This window comes from Bactrocera latifrons, unplaced genomic scaffold, assembly GCF_001853355.1.
Source record: "Bactrocera latifrons isolate USDA-ARS-PBARC rearing strain unplaced genomic scaffold, ASM185335v1 scaffold_1168, whole genome shotgun sequence".
In the NCBI taxonomy this organism is placed as follows: domain Eukaryota; kingdom Metazoa; phylum Arthropoda; class Insecta; order Diptera; family Tephritidae; genus Bactrocera; species Bactrocera latifrons.
In genome coordinates this window covers 1,954-19,240 of record NW_017534595.1, presented here as the reverse complement: position 1 = coordinate 19,240, position 17,287 = coordinate 1,954, and the positions used below count along the sequence as shown (strand labels likewise).

General features: G+C 32.9%; 2 protein-coding genes across 4 annotated transcripts in view; one reads left to right on the top strand and one right to left on the bottom strand.

Moving 5' to 3' along the window:
• Positions 1–5,031: 5,031 nt before the first annotated feature.
• On the bottom strand, positions 5,032–10,986 carry LOC108977328 (1-acyl-sn-glycerol-3-phosphate acyltransferase alpha). 2 transcript variants are annotated; one of them, XM_018946949.1, is made up of 4 exons: positions 10,880–10,986; positions 6,157–6,419; positions 5,922–6,055; positions 5,032–5,833 (listed from the first exon to the last, which is right to left on the bottom strand). In XM_018946949.1, exons 2-4 carry the CDS (start codon positions 6,324–6,326, stop codon positions 5,340–5,342), a joined length of 798 nt encoding a protein of 265 aa, XP_018802494.1. In that variant the 5' UTR covers positions 6,327–6,419; positions 10,880–10,986; the 3' UTR covers positions 5,032–5,339. The 2 variants fall into 2 exon arrangements, with proteins under 2 accessions (XP_018802494.1, XP_018802502.1); XM_018946957.1 differs by having other exon boundaries at positions 6,157–6,350; positions 10,880–10,985.
• A 669-nt stretch (positions 10,987–11,655) lies between these two features.
• LOC108977344 overlaps positions 11,656–17,287 on the top strand; it is a 7,486-nt gene continuing 1,854 nt past the window's right edge. The window contains exons 1-4 of one of the 2 annotated variants that reach the window (XM_018946973.1): positions 11,656–11,813; positions 13,327–13,440; positions 15,915–15,985; positions 16,076–16,385. The gene's annotated coding sequence lies outside the window, so the exon portion shown is untranslated. Of the gene's footprint in view, positions 11,814–13,326; positions 13,441–15,781; positions 15,986–16,075; positions 16,386–17,287 lie in introns of those variants that run through there. The other variant, XM_018946981.1, reaches the window with a different exon arrangement.

Below are 17,287 nucleotides of genomic sequence, written 5' to 3'. Positions count from 1 at the left end.
GCTGAACGACAGTTTGCAAGCATGTTCGATACTTCATAAAAGAATAAATTCTCCCTGCGTTCCTCTGCGGGGCAACATGAGTGGCATATTTGTAACATGTGGTCAGCTGCTGGAAATTATTAGTTAGCAAGCGAATAGAACTGAGCGCTTTTCGTGTTTTCTCAAAATTGCGAGAATTTTTGAATAAATAGCGACTACTAAATCTAAAATTTTAATTAAAAGCATGCATACTGATAACGACGTACTATCTGTACGTGCGAAGAGACAGCGCAATGCATGTACTATTGAAACAGAAAGTCAGCGGGAGGCGCGCCTGATGCAAAATAGGGTTAGGAACCATGCGCGCCGGTTTGAAGCCAGCCAACATTTGTGGCGTGAAAAAAAGCTTTCGGGTATGCGCTACGATGCTGCGATTGAATATGCAAATGACCAATATATTTCAATTGGAAATATGTCAATTGTTTGTAGTTTTTGTTCTGCCAAAAGATATCCAGGTGAATCAGTTGGCATGTGCTGCCTTGGTGGAAARGTCTATTTAGAAGAAATCCCTCCTCCACCCGAACCACTAAAGTCCTTATTAACAAGTAATCATCCAAAATCGACTCAYTTTTTGCAAAATATACGGAACTACAACAATGCATTCCAATTTACTTCATTTCGGAGTAATCAAATTGTCGAGCGTGGTTACATGCCTACGTTTAAGATACAAGGGCAAGTTTACCACTTAGCAGGTAGTTTGTTTCCGGAATTAGACTAAGGGCATCAATTCCTCCAAATTTATTTTATTTCAGACTCTGAAGCACAAGCGTCCGTAAGATGTAGTAGAGCAGCGCAAGTAGTTGATAAAGGAGTTGTAAGGGTTTTGCAAGACATGTTGCATGAACATAACGCATATATTTCATCATTTAAAACTGCATTAGAAAGTGTTCCACCAAGTAATTATTCATGCAAATAAAGTGCCTGTCGGAAGTCATCCTGGTCGATACAATGCACCATRTACCAGTGAAGTTGCGGTCATGATAACTGGTCAAGAATTTAATAAAAGGGACATAATTTTAAAAYGTCGGTGCAACAATTTAGTTCGAATTTCTGAACTTCATCGCAGTTATGATAGTCTCCAATACCCACTAATATTTTGTCGCGCTGAAAACGGTTACTACACAAATATTCCACAAATTGATCCTGATTCGAAAGAGCCTCTCTCAAAAACAGTTTCCTGCATGAGCTTTTATTGCTACCGTTTAATGGTAARGGAAAATTTGTTCAACCCGATTCATAAGTATGGAATGTTAATGAATCAGTCATAGTTGATCAATACGCTAAAATTGAGACAGAGCGTCTGGCGTATTTACGAAATAACCAAAAACAGTTACGTGCAGAGAACTATATTCATTTGAAGGATGCTTTAAAATCAAATGAAGAACCAAATCAAATTGGTCAATTAGTTATTCTCCCTGCAACATTCACAGGCGGCTCTAGATATCTTCATGAAAAAACGCMAGATGCTATGACTTATGTCAGGAATTATGGAAAGCCTGATTTCTTCATAACAATTACATGCAACCCTAACTGGGAAGAAATTAAAACCAATTTAGATTTAGAAACTGTTGTTCAACAGCGCTATGATATTATCAATAGAGTTTTTAACTTAAAAATTAAAAAGCTGTTAAAATTAATAACAAAGCTCATATATTTGACCCGCCTCAGTGCCATATGTATACTGTGGAATGGCAAAAGCGTGGACTTCCACATGTGCATCTATTGCTTTGGTTAAAAAATAAGATAACAGCAAATCAAGTTGATAGTGTTATTTCCGCCGAATTACCGAATAAGCAATGCGATCCAATTTTGCACGATTTGGTAGTGAAGCACATGATACTTGGACCATGCGGTGCTTTAAACCCTAACGCCCCATGTATGAAAGAGAACCACTGTATAAACAAATATCCAAAAGCTTTTCAAGATACCTCATCCTGTGGGGATGATGGATATCCAAAATATGGCCTTTTATCCCTAGCAGAAGGATTTCAAATGGCATCGTTGCGCACCTAAGGATGCTTTTACATAAAGTCGAAGGCCCAACTTCTTTCCAATTTTTGAAAACTGTTCAAGGTAGGGCTTTTAGTTCCYATCAAGCAGCCTGCAAAGCTTTGGGTTTGTTGGAAGATGATTCACTTTGGGAACAAACGCTACTGGAAGCAGAAATTAGTGCTTCGTCTGTTTCGATGCGATATTTATTTGCTGTAATTTTGTCTTTTTGTCAAGTTTCGGATTCTGTCGAACTTTGGAATAAATTTAAAGAAAGTATGTCAGAAGACATATTCCAAAGAAAAAAACGAGAAGCTGGTAATCAAAATTTAGGCTACAATCAATTAATTTTTGATGAGGCTTTGTGTGACCTTAACAAAATTTTAATKTCTCTTTGCGGTAAAACAGTTACCGATTTTTCCCTTGCATTGATAACTGACGTTAACACTGTCAATAATAGACTATACGAGAGAGAAAAATCATATGATCAACATCAACTATTTGAACGTATGAAGATAAGCTTAATTCAGAACAAAAAAGTATATACAATTTAGTTTTGAGTTCTGCTTTTAATTGTGAGGGTAAAATATTCTTTCTTGATGCCCCTGGGGGTACTGGAAAAACTTTCTTATTAATTTACTATTGGCAAAAGTTCGGTCTTTAGGGAAAATCGCSTTAGCTGTTGCATCCTCAGGCATAGCAGCAACTCTTCTCGATGGAGGAAGAACTCCTCATTCAATATTTAAAGTAAATAAGCAAAATTTGCAACATTCCTAAACAAAGCAGTACTGCTGAGATTATGCAAGACTGCCCGCTTATAGTTTGGGATGAAGCTACAATGGCTCACAAATCAGGAGTAGAGGCTTTAGATAAAACATTGCAAGATCTACGCAACAAAGTTTCACCTATGGGTGGATGCACAGTACTATTTTCTGCAGACTTTCGTCAAATTTTGCCCGTGGTTCCTAGGGAAACAAGGGCAGATGAGGTAAATCCGTGCTTGAAAAGATCGAAGTTGTGGAAACATATCTATAATGTCCAATTAAAAAAGAACATGAGGCTGACCCCAGGTCTAGAAAATGAAATTTTCGGTAAGACACTACTGCAAATTGGTCATGGGCAAATGACAGACAAAATCTGTAAAGCAGACATAAATGAAAGTCTTTGTGTACCTGTTAAAAACCTTGAAGAACTTATAGAAAAGGTCTATCCAGATATTTCAAATGTAAGTGGGAAAACATTGGATTGGTTTAAGGAGAGAGCTATTTTAACTCCAACAAATGACGAATGTTATGTAATTAATGACATGGTTCAATGCAAATTTGACGCCCCTAATAAGACTTACTATTCAGGCGACACAGTTGTCGATTCTGAGCAAATAATTCATTTTCCAACCGAATTTCTTAATTCATTAAATAAGTCTGGCGCACCTACGCACAAACTTAGTCTTAAACTAGGCTCACCAGTTATTTTTTTAAGAAACCTATATCCACCAAAACTTTGTAACGGCCCCCGCTTGGTCATACTATCTTTCAAAAATTATTTAATAGATTGTAAGATTGGATGTGGCGCTGGAGATATTGTATTAATAACCCAGAATAATAAAACTTTATTTCGCTATGACAATAAACAAATCTCAAGGCCAAACATTAGAAGTTTACCTAAGTATCAATTGTTTCTCTCATGGCCAGCTTTACGTAGCTTTGTCGCGAGTCATTAATAAAAACAATCTTTTTATTTTATCTCCTGGAAAAAAGTTCTAAATATTGTTTACAGAGATAATTTAATATACCGGTGCACCGGTTTCAGTTTTTTTCCTCATTTTAAAGAGAATTTAATTTTAGTTTTTATGCAACTTTTCACTTAAGAATTCTTTTCATTGCAGTCAAGCCAGTTCATAAAAACTGAGAAATTTTGAAAATAACGCTTTAATTGTCATAAAACAAATAAAGAATAAAATAAAATCTCTCCTAAAAATATTTTGCTTACTGATGAACAGTAAAAATCTACGAAATTACTTAAGTTTTTTTATCTAACTTAGCTTTAGGCATAACTGGAATTAAAAATATAACTATTCCGTTAAATTGCTTTGTTGGAATCAGTTGTAAATGTTAAAGATTAAGGTGAACTAAAGAACAGTCTAAAGATTTAAGTTTATTTTTTATTTTATTAATATTTTTTTTTTGCATATTTTGACGGGCGTGGCGAAGCCTCGCGCAACCATTGCCAGCTAGTGTAATATAAATGTACAGTATTTAAATAGAATATATGTACAAGGTGTGTTCCAAAGTAAACATGGCTTAAAAAAAAAAATGATATTTCGGCAAAATCAATTTATTTTATTCAAAATAGTGTTCTTCTGCTTCAATACATCTTTTTGCACGGTCCAAAAGCATGTCGAACGAGTGTTTTAGCTCGTTAGCCGGTATGGCCGTCAGTATGCCGGTGCAAGCCTTTTGAATGGCGTCTGCATAACACTTTCTTTTCATGGGCAAATGCATTTTTCCGAAAAGTCGGTGCCATATCATATGAATACGGGGAGTGATTAATGGGTAAAATGTGATTTTTTGTAAAATAATCGTCCTTCGATTGTTGGATTCTGAGCAATTTTTAGTCGTCTGTCAATTTGTGCGGAACACACCATGCACACACCTCTCTTTAGCCCAAATGTTCGGTCAAAAGGCGATAAATCGATGTTTTGGAGATCTTCAATTCTATTTCCATGAATTTCAACGATGATTTAGCACGCGTTTCGACGGAATTTCAGGTGATCACGGTTTATTTATGAAATAAAATAAAATAAATAATTTGTTTATATTTATTTTTAATTTTAGTATGTACATATAATATTTGCAAGTAATATCATATCTATTTCCATTTTTTGTTTTTGTAACAAACTATTTAAAATCTTGTTTTAACTTAGCAGTTTTGTTAATATATTTAATAATATTGTAGTACAATTGGTCTTCAGCAACTATGCTGTTTTCAAGCATCAGTCGCGTCAATATTGAACGTGCTATTCATGATATACGACTTGATTTAATGGAATAAGTGCTCCAAAATTGGGTTAATCGAATTCGTTCTTGTAAAAGAAGTGAGGCCATTTAAATAATGTTATGTTAGGAATATAATTGTATCAATTGTACTTCAAATTGAATAAAAAGCATTTGAACTTCCTTAACACTTAGTGAGTGTTTTTTAAAGGAATCATATCACTCTTACTGGAAACCCCTGAACATAAATATGTATATCCAAAATTGTACATATATTATGAACGTTTATCTGTATTTATGTATATACTTTTTAATTAACTAATGTCCAAGTCTTCGTATTTCTTGACATAATTTTTTATACTCAATCTCCATGGCATTTCTTGTAGATTCAATAATTTTATCCATATCCTCTACAGCAGATCCAGCTGTATGAATTTCAGGTAAGATGTGAATGATGGCGTGTCCTGGACGGAACGTTTTCTTCTCACGATTTAAAAAATTATATTTAGATATAACAACAGGTTGGATAGGACATTGACATTGAAGAGCAATATGGAAGGGACCTTTTTTGAATGGCAGTAATGTTTCTTTAATGTTGCGCGTGCCCTCTGGGAAGAATAATAGTTTACAATTCCGTTCCTGGATAGCCTTGGACTCTTTCTGCAGTGCACTGATGGAATCCTTCTTGCTGGAACGATTAATAAAAAGAGTCCCCCACAGCCAAGCACCGAACCCAAAGAAAGGAAAGAAGAGAACTTCTTTTTTTGACACTACCGTTGCTCGCCCAATTACTGGCCATAAATATGCTAAACCTGTGAAAATTTAAAACAAAATTACCATATACGTATGTATACGTATATCACAATGATGTGTATACATAAAAGAGAGAAGTAATCATACCGCACAAATCAAAGAAGCTTTGATGATTGATAAGCACAACAGCGCCGTGTTCCGCCCGAATATTTTCAAGACCTCGTACCTCCATTGTAATGCCCAACGCTTTGCAAAACTGTCGACAGCCCCATGCAGGTATACTGTTCAGTGAAACACATTTTTTTGAAATATTTTTATAATAAAAACATTTTTTTTATCAGAATTAAGCATTATATATAACAGTGTATTGTGTTTTACTTACAGCGCGTTTCGATAGTCCCGCGGCTTAAGCATCATGAGAGGTATGCAAATAAGTACGATAGTACCAGAACCAATAATGAAAATTGCCATTTTAAGCTGATGTGGGGACTTGGAGAAGAAACTTAGGATGAGCGCCAAGAGACACGCCAGACCAACCCATACACAACCCATTGTATATTGCTAAAATTTTAGTTCCTTTTGGCAAATAAATATCTTATTTACATAATATAAAATACTATACATATCTAGTATCGATGAAAAATGCTATGAAAAGAAAAAAAAAATTAAAATATAAATAGAAAACAAGGAAGGAAGGGATAAGTTCGGGTGCAACCGAACATTTTATAATCTTGCAACTGACAAAAATCAAAGCCAAGGAAAGACTTTAAGGTGAAAAAAATCATATAGAGTAAAGTCAGCCGGATGTTCGAAAATCCTGATATTAGTTATATAGGGGCTAGGCCAAGTTTTCGCTCAAATTTATCAACAGGTATTTTAGGTAAAAATATACACTGTTATTAGAAAAACACGCTCTCTTATTTTCATTGGTATAACTCACATATTGGCCGATATATGCGGTACAATGTCTCCCGAAGTTCAAAAATCTTTATATTAAGTATATGGGGGCTAAGGGAAGTATTAGTCCTATTCAAACTATGTTTGACATACAGACATATCATTATAAGAGAAGTATTACCCCTTAATTACAGTTATCTATATCACACTTTGACCTACTAATTTTTGGTTATAAAGTGGCACATAGCTAAAATAGCAAAGTTTTATGCCGTTATATTAATTGTTGTCAGATTTCGTCCATTTTCACAATGTGATATAAGAGTGTAGGAGGAATGTCACGTACTAAATTTTGTCGAAATCGGTTTGTCGGGTCCCGATGGGATTTCACAAAAAACTAGCCTGTGCCACGCCCATCGTCCAATTTTCACTTAGGCTCCCATAGAGCACTCTTATAGTATATCGGTAGTAAAATTTAATGTCTCTAGTGTATTTAGTAATTAATTTATCGCGCTTTTAGTAGTTTTTAACAATACCGTTATATGAGTGAACGGGGTTATCGACGGATTTCATCCATTTTCACGTTAGGTGTTCTTATAAGATTTGTACTCAGCAAATTTGGTTATTGTAATTTTTGCTCTCCAACTCGTTAATGAGAGCAATTATAAGAAATATTTATATTCATTCCAGAGCCGGTATTGGATCAGCAGTGGAAACTGCGCAGGGTTGCTAGATTTACGGCTTATCAGAAAAATCTTACAACCATCCACGAAAATGTTACAACTTTTCACTGTAAATGCATATGTATCATTGTAGAAGCCTAGAAACTGAAGATACACTACTTGAAGTAGTAGAGAAATAAAAAATATGTAATGGTAAAAAGCGTTATTATTAACTCAATAATATTTGACTAATTGTATTAATATATGTACATATATTAAAATTGAGCAATTGAGCTAATGTAAAAATAACTTAGTATTTATTTTAATAATTTTTGAAATGTCTCCGTGTGAGTTTTTTCTACTTCCAAAAACAAATAGAACCTTAAAAGTCTGCCGTTTTACAAGATAGATGAAAACCGCTGAAAGAGGTACAACTAAACCAAAAACGACCGCTGGCATAAGTACATAATACCGAATACGGACTATTTTGAAGTCAAATGAATAAATACTTTTTTTAAACCAAAAATCTTGTTATTTTTTGAAAACACCTGGTATAATTAAAAAATATACGCAATATTTTTGAACATACGCTAAACCAGTATTCGAATCAGATGTTTTATAATGAAAACAATCTTATTCTATTTAATATTGTAGCTTTTAATTTATTGGAAGAAAAAAATAATGAAAAAATTAAAAGGATATTTTCCTTTTAAGATATCATAGCAAAGTACTTGATGATCCCCGGATTGCAAGTGAAACTTAACTTGCTTTTACTTGTACACTTGTACTTACATATTATGTGCACATATATAAATATGTATGTATGTATATACTTGCTTACTTTGCAGGTTTCTGTTGCATTGCCGACTAAATAATTTTTTTTCTAAAAAGTCAATAATTGTAGAATTTTTTGTTTTATTCTTATATTTTCCTACATAGAAATAACGATGGGTTAATTCGTAACAATAAAATAAACTAATTTCTTATCTTACATTTCAATTCTGTCAGGGCCAATTTTAAGTTCAATGACACCTAAAACCGATAATATTTCTTTTTCGAACAAGAAACCAATAATATCCGAATTCATATCACCTACTACATATTTTACCGATTTCAATTCCGATTCAACAGCCATCAGATTCCCACAACATCTTTGAATAAGTAAAACTTATTTTCATTTAGATCAAACTTGAGTTACAATTTTGATCCTTTTTTGAATGTCTTGTCCATAATATCTCTATGTTGCTTACACACATTTTTTGTCTCTTTTTCAGTAGCGATTTAAATTATATATACATACTTTAGTCGTGAAAGTAGTTGTAAACCAGTTTTATACTCTTGCAACCAGTTGCTACATATTATTATAGTTTTGTTCAACTAACGGTTGTACGTATGACCTAAAACTAAGCGAGATAGATATAAGGTTATGTATATATAAATGATCAGCATGACGAGAAAAGTTGAAATCCGGTTCACTGCCTGTCTGTCCGTCCGTCCGTCCGTGCAAGCTGTAACTGGAGTAAAAATTGAGGTATCTCGATGAAACTTGGTCTGTGGGTTCTTTATTACAAAAAAAAAAAAAAAAATGTTGGGTTCGTAGATGAGCATAATCGGACTACTGCCATGCCATAATAATATTAAAATTATATTTAACATACATCATAACGGACTATCGGCCAGTTAAGTTCTGATTTTTTGTTTTTTATTTGTGAATAGTTTGTTATGTTTGTATTGGAATACGACGTCAAAAATATGGGTCATACGTATACCATTGTCGCCCACTGTAAATCATGACTTATAGCGATTCAAAAGGCAGAGAGTTTTAGTAATGCCAAAGCACCCAGTCTCGATGGTACTCCAAATAAGACCTTAAGCAGTGTGTACAAAAAGCTGTTTTCCCGAAAACTTGGAAAATGCAGCTCCTGCTCTCGTTTATAAGCTACTTAAGCACTTAATGAAATAAGACTAGAATTTTTCAGATAGCCAACACGTAATTCGTAAGTAGAATTCACTTTTGGATGTGATTAAAAAGCTCACCATTTCATTGATTCGAAGTGAATTTATGGCGTTTTAAGTGTCAGTATGTTTGTGTTATCAGTGCGAAAATGAGCTTCGTACAAAAAGCCAACATTAAATTTTGTTTTAAAATTGGTAAAACTTTTACCGAAACGATTCAATTGATTAAATAAATTTATAGCGATGATTGCCTATCTCGTAGCAGAATGCACGAGTGGTTTCAATGTTTTCAAGATGGTCGTGACGACATAAATGATGAAATCAACATGTGGGCCAATCAAAATCCGTGATCACCGGAAATTCCATCGAAACTGTACGTAAATTCATCAAAAAATAAGTCATCATTGTAATTCGTGGAAATGGAATTGAACATCTCCAAAGCATCGATTTATCGCCTTTTGACCGAACATTTGGGCTAAAGAAAGGTGTGTTCACAGTTTGTTCCGCACAAATTGACTGACGACTAAAAATTGTTCAGAATCCGTCTCATCGATCGACGCTTGTGACCGATAATTTGACCAAATTCACATTTTAACCATTAATCACTCCCCGTATTCACCTGATATGGCACCGTGCGATTTCTTCCTTTTCGGTAAAATGCATTTACACATGAAAGGAAAGCGTTATGCAGACGTAGAGGCTTGCACCGGCATACTGGCGGCCATACCGGCCAAAGACTTGAAACACTTGTTCGACATGTTTTTGGACTATGCAAAAAGTTGTAATGAAGCAGAAGGAGACTATTTTGAATAAAATAAATTGATTTTCCCGAAAAAAACCATTTGTTTTGTTCAAAAGTTTTTAAAGTGCTGTTTACTTTTTAATGCATCTTGTTTCAAACAAAATCACGAAGATAAGTACGAGAATGAAATCATCGCAATTCCCGTTTGTATCGTCCGTGAGCTCAAAATGTTACAGTGAACAACCTTAGATTTGCTTTTCAAACGATGAACTAACAAAACATTCACAGATCGACAATAAGCTCTAGTATGGTTTGCATGAAATCGGCTTACATTTACTCCTATTTCCTTTTTATCCTGTATAAGTCAATAAGCAAAGTATATTAAAATTAGTAGTACTAATAACGATATCCCGTGAGCATTTGGAAATATTTCATATGCACTTTTATTGATTTGCATTATATCGGTTGCAAGATATATTTTTCCAAACATTTTATTATTTACACGGTATAAAAAAGTCCGAAACAAGGAATAAACAATTGAATTGTAATGAAAATAGGCCTTTAAATGTTTACTAAATCACCACAAATATATTAAAAATAAATCAAGTCACAAATGGATGTACATATGCCATAGTTTGCCATTTAGTATATTTAAACAAAATTCGTGGATTGTTATCTTACATGTAATGAATGAAAAAACTTAATCGATTTTTTATCATAAAACAAATACACAATATGCTCACATTCATACATACATATAATATATTAGCATATATATGGACTGTATATGTTTGTGATATAAATACATAAAAGAATCACACTATTTTCAACGATTGACTTTTTTTACTTACTAACGCTAATCTAGTCAGTTTAAAAATTTCAGCGATCAGACAGAAACTTAATATTAATAACTCGTACGACGGTAGTCCCCCAGACTAGCACCATAATCCATCGAATGTTCAACCAATACTGAGCATTTTGTTTTAGGATTGTGGTAGTTTTCGCTATCGACTCACCTACAACAACATACAACGCTTATCGCGGAAGCCGTTTTTTTGGTTTAAAGAAAGTAAGAAAAAATTTGTTTTATAAGAAATTCTCACCGTTTCCATTGTCTCATACGATTTTAATTCATTTTGGAAATATTCATTTGTACAAACAGAATTCCATATATTTGTACGTATATTCATATATAATTACAAATGCGAGTAGGTCGTATCGGAACAATACTGAGTTTGTGACTATCAACGGATATGTCATGGGTTCAAATCATAATAGATGTAAAATCCGGTGACCACACAGAAGCCAATATCAAAATCTATTTCCATTTGTGAGGTGAGACTTTTTTGGACGATCAGTCGAAGACAAATTAGAGTTTTTATTTCCTTACATTTCTCAAACATCACAAATAATAGGAAAAGCTCGGCCTTACAAAAACCATTAAAGTTTTTGCGTTGTTGTTGTTAAATGCACATACTGTAACCAGTAAAAGATTAATACATACATATATATATATATATATACATATATATATATATGTACATACATAGGCACTTTTTATATTGTAGAAAATTACTTAATTATGTGGGATTTGTACTTTGAATAGTTGATATTATACTTACATAAGTTAAAGAGTGCAGGAAAGTAACAATCGCAGTCATTAATAGCAAATCATTCGACATTTACTTGAATTGCTGTCATACCCTTGTGTTCATTAGTACATACAGACATAGATATGTATATATAGTATTAATAAGTACATGTTTCGCACAACAGTTTTCAATGGTATGTGCATTATATTTTCGAAGGCGTAGAATGGGCATCGACCCCGATAGCTAAGGCTAAAATTTAGAATCAAATTAAACTTTTTATTCGAATTTAAATTTTTAAACTTTTAAGTAAGTTTTTACATTATAGTTCGGTTACCATACAAGCATTGATGTATATATTTATGCATTCATATAAAGTTTAACAAAAAACGTGCACGGCGAATTGTAATATCAACAGCCATAAAAGTTTTAATTTGGAAAATTTTTGAAAACTGTTGTGAAAAAATTAGTACATATCGTTGGCTATGTACATATATAATATATTGAATAGATATAAATTTTATTCATGCAACCGAGTTCACACCATATATCGGTCAATAAGTGAGAAATCTTAAGAAAAATTTGATCACATTATTTCGACTAGTTTTGGCAGCATGATGGAGTGATTTGCATTATATCGGACGTTTTTATCCTTCATTTTGTACTCGTCATAATGTATATCACTAAGAAAAGTGGACTTTATCTTTTCATAACCCATAAACCAAATAAAGAATTTTAAATTTATCGGCTCACTTTAACGATTATTATATGAAATATCTCAACAAAGTTCAATCAAACTGCTTTATGACATATATACTGATTTTCATTAGCATGGTTGACATTATACAAAATATTCTAGGTAATGAGCAAGGCATCGTTACCAATAGTACATGTTCATCATCGATTTTGCCACACAATCTCGCTTAATTAAAAAAATAGACATTCATAACACGCAAAGTCAAATTAAGAGGTCATCAAAAAATGATGATGTTTGTAATTTCAACGTAATCATTCGTAGTAGACTGATAGTGACATGTTTCACGTGTTAAATTCAAATTTAAATAATGCCTCATAAATACCCTACTGGAAAAACACTATGAAAGAAATCCCCTTATATTAGCATTCTAATTAAATTTTGTCATTGATTTAATTCCCAATCACATGGATAAGGAAGTAAAGCAGACTACAATTTTCTTGGGAAAACATGTCATTATTTTTCTAAGCAGTGTCGTTGTTCACAAAATGTACTAGAAAATAATGATAAAAAAACTTTCTAAAAAAACACTAATTTTACATTTTATTCTATGAATGACCTTAATAATGCAAAACTTGGTGGTTAGTCAATCACAGATGTTTTGTGAGGAAATTAAGTCAAATCTTTGTTTACACCCTTGTAATCTAGTCTAAAAATTAAAAAAATTATATTTTTTTTCAATACTCTGGATTTTAAAAAAAAATCTCTCTCAGAATTCACATTATTCCGAAGTTAAAGTTGAGTTGCTACCACATTAAGCAACTCGACCGGATAGCGGACGACCAAACTTAACACGCGTTTTTCTCGAGACTACTTCTTTCGATGTTCTGCTTAACCAATTTCTTTGAAATTTTATAAAAAATCTCTCTAAAAAACTTTAGTTTTAAGTACATTTAAAAAAATTCAAAAAGGTAAAAAAATGTAATGAAGATTTTTTTCAATTTACTTGTTTTAGATCACTACAAGAGTTGGAATCATAACATCCAGGAAATGCAATGTTTTTTGCAGCCCCACTCTATCCGCCAGTAATTCTAAGATTTTTTGATTTTTTTTTTATATTCTTTAAATGGTAATGAAAATTATATAAAAAGATGGATAATAACAATGTTTTTAACTTTTTAAATAAGTTTGGAAAATGTCTAAGATTTAGCTATCTTGACCTAACTTTACTAGTGAAAATGTGACGTTCCCCCTTAATTTATTTGCATTTGTTTGTGATAAAAATGCAAGAACAAATAAAATTATTCAATAAGTATTAGCATATACTTGTATTATATGTGAATTTAATATGGTAATTTGTATAAATGTGTAATTGCAATTAAAAACAAATAAGGAAGAGCTAAGTTCGGGTGCAACTGAACATTTTATACTTTTTAATTTGCAAGAATCAAAGCCAGGCTAATACCTCAAGGTAAAAAACGTAAACCAGTTAATCGGAGCCCAAGCAATTACATATTCATATAAAAGTTTTATAATAAAACTATATACATATATATGGTATAACTCATACACTGAAATATTCGGTATTACTTTGTTTGAAAATCAAAATGCATTTTACTATTATGAGCAAAAAATAGTAAGACTTTGTTCAGCGGTCGTTTGAGTTTGCTGAATAACCCAAAAGTCACACAGAGCTAAATTAGTCGAATATTGTGGTTGCGGCCGATATTTGTTGAAAATTTGCCAAAAAATAACGAAAAAGCAATGCAGTTATATGTATGAAAAATAGCTTCACGCAAACGACATACAACGTTCAAATGGTATTCCTTCTCCTGCTTTGACGTTTTTTTCGGTTTCGGCTCACCTTTGCCTCGATATTCGGCCAATTTCCGGATCGTAAACATAGATCCAAAACCCAGTAGTCGGATAGCATTTTTCCACACGTTAACGCAACGCTGTTTTAAGAAAAAATTTAGTGATTTTGGAATCAATCGTGATATCTTAGACCCAAATAATCTTTCAAAATTGTTTTCACTGATCTTTCCGATTTTCCAATGATGTTAGTAAGATCTCTGTTAATCGTTTTAATTATTAAAAAACAATTCCTTTATGGTCGACATGGACGTAGTCAACGCGTTCTTGACCCTCTGTGAATAATTTGTACCAATCAAAAAAACTCGCTCGCGACAAACACTGTACTTATACACTTTAGAAAAACTAGTTTAGCGCGAAAATTATATTAAAAAGTCTTACTGTTTTTGCCCACAGTAGTACATTTGTAGTATATTGTAGTATTGGATAGTATCGACCCAATTTTATTTATATTTGCCAAAACCACATGCTATTAACATGCCACATACTAATAAAATGTTTCGTGAGATTTATTAAGGTACCTCACATACCACTACCAATCAAGAATGATAGAGAAAGAGATTACGCAATGCGCATGTTTTCTTTCAGTCAGCTGTTCTCGCTGACGTCACGGTTGACTTATTATTCGCCCGCGCCTTTGAATGTGTATTTGAATTGTATTTTCGAGTGTAGTATTAATTGGAAAATTTTATATTTTTTAAAATGCGTTGCGCAGTGTTCGGATGCTGTAATAACAATGTTAAAAGTAGTGCTACGGAGTGGAGGTTTTTCTATTTCCCTAAGGATAGAACAGTACTAAAACAATTATGGGAGTGCACTGCACTCCAGAAGCCTCCGAAAGCAATTTGCAGTTCATAATGGGTAATTATATCATTTTGATTACAATAATTTTACGTTCATAACCAAACACTCTTCAGGAATCCAACGAAGTTACTACCTAGCACTTTCACCACGTTAAGCACTGCTCCTGCATGGACGACAGAAAAGGATGTAGTAAGATGTGTAAGAAAGGAAGAGTAAGATATGTAAACCAGGACGTTTGAGAAATTTTTGTGGCGTAATCACGTTAAAAGGCGGCCTTTACGATCACTCTGACAGGCAGGAGTTCAAGTATAGGCTGCGTTGCTATATAATTGGTCACAACGAAGGAGCGGTTACAGATGAAGGAAATGTTAAAGTCGACAACACACCAGGTTTGAAAGGGAATTACTTATCTCTAACCGGTGATTATCAAAATATTAAACGTACATAGTATTATAAACCTAAAACTACAGGATTTTAGGATTCGTTCCTTAAATAAAAACATAATTGAAAATATGTACAGCAAAAAACGAAAATTAAAAAAGACAATAAATTGATAAAATGAAATACAAAATATTCAATTTTTTTATTTGCATAAATGTACATACATATGGTTGAAAACAAATACAGCAAAGAGACAATATTAAATAATACAATTAAATGAATATGTAGGTAAATGTTCACTATAAAATATTCACTTATATTGATATCTTTTAACAATATTCGCTTATATTGATGTTAACTTTTGATGATATTAATGTTTTCGTATGCCTGTAATACAACGAAATTTGAACTCGTCATTGCGAAATATTTGTTTCTATCATTCTTGATTACCAATCATATGAAGTAAATTCACCCGGATATAACAAACATACATATAACATGTCAGATAAGGGCTAGGTCAAGTTTTAAACGGTTTTTAACTTACAGCTGTCTCACGCTGCGGGAATCCATGAATCAAATTATAGTTTTACACCCTTCTCGGATGCCAAAGAACACATGTACGAAGGTTCATTAAGATATCTTAATTTTTATTGAAGTTATTGATCACTCAGATAATACTTATAATAACCTATATCTATCTTGTCTAGTTTTGAGTTATAATATAAACAACCAGAGAACATAAAGGCATAGAGAAGGTGCAGTTCGATAGCAAGCATTTGTAAAACTTGAACCAAGGAATTCACCTCACAACCAAGGAATTCACGCTCTGAAATGTTAACATTGTTTTCAGTTCTCTCACATACTCAACCAGGAAGAAGAAATAAAAATGATAGCATGAATACCCAATGGGGGAATATTTAAGATAATCGCTTGTATGTACAATGTATGCACATATGAAGTGTGCTTTTGCGTTTTGCCCACAGCAAATCCATATTGACTTATAAAAATAATTATGATGTGAGTATATTTTTTTATGAATGCATGCATAGAGTAATATTTGTAGTCAAGTTGGACTTACATATTTAATAATTTTATTTGATTTTTACATAATATACTTTAATAATCTAATAAATATTTTTGTATTATATTTCTTACTAATATAAATTAAATTTATCACAACAATATATACATATATCTTCTATCATATTAATCTTATATACTCATGTATCTGCACGTGCTCATATGAATGTATGCACACGCATATGACTTTATCATTAAATGGGCCACACATGTGCGTTCGATCTCTATGAAATCGTTTCATCATACGCGACATACAAATCCGTTTTGCGTTCTTTTATCAAAAAGTGAATATGTGCGACAACAAGCGGAAAATTGTTCGTCCACGATCTTTTCTCTTCGGCGACGGGGGAGAAATGAGATTTTGTGTGCACAGGGCGCCATACACGATATTCATGTGTGCACACCGATCTTAAAAAATCAAACATTTTCGCGAATATGGATCGGTATGCGCGCAAGCCCATCCATTACCAATAGCAGAAACAGTGAAAAACGTAGAATCGTGGGTCGTGTCAGCTGATTCGACCTATCTTATGGGTGCGCAATGTAAGTGCCCAGTGAAAAACGTTACTCCCTTCTCTCTTTGACGTCGGATGACGTGAGAATCTACAGCATTTCGGTTTTTGCCGTGGAAACGTGTCAGCTGATTGCTCTCTCACAACACAGGGTTGCCAATATATATATACTGTTGTAATTATCAACTTTTATAATTCAATCTGTTAAATATGTTTGAAATTTTCTTAAAATAACTCAAAATCAGAGTCGAATGCTATTATTTATAAATATATAAACTATTTTTAATAGTTTGTTTTCAGTTTTGATATTTTATATTATAAAAAATT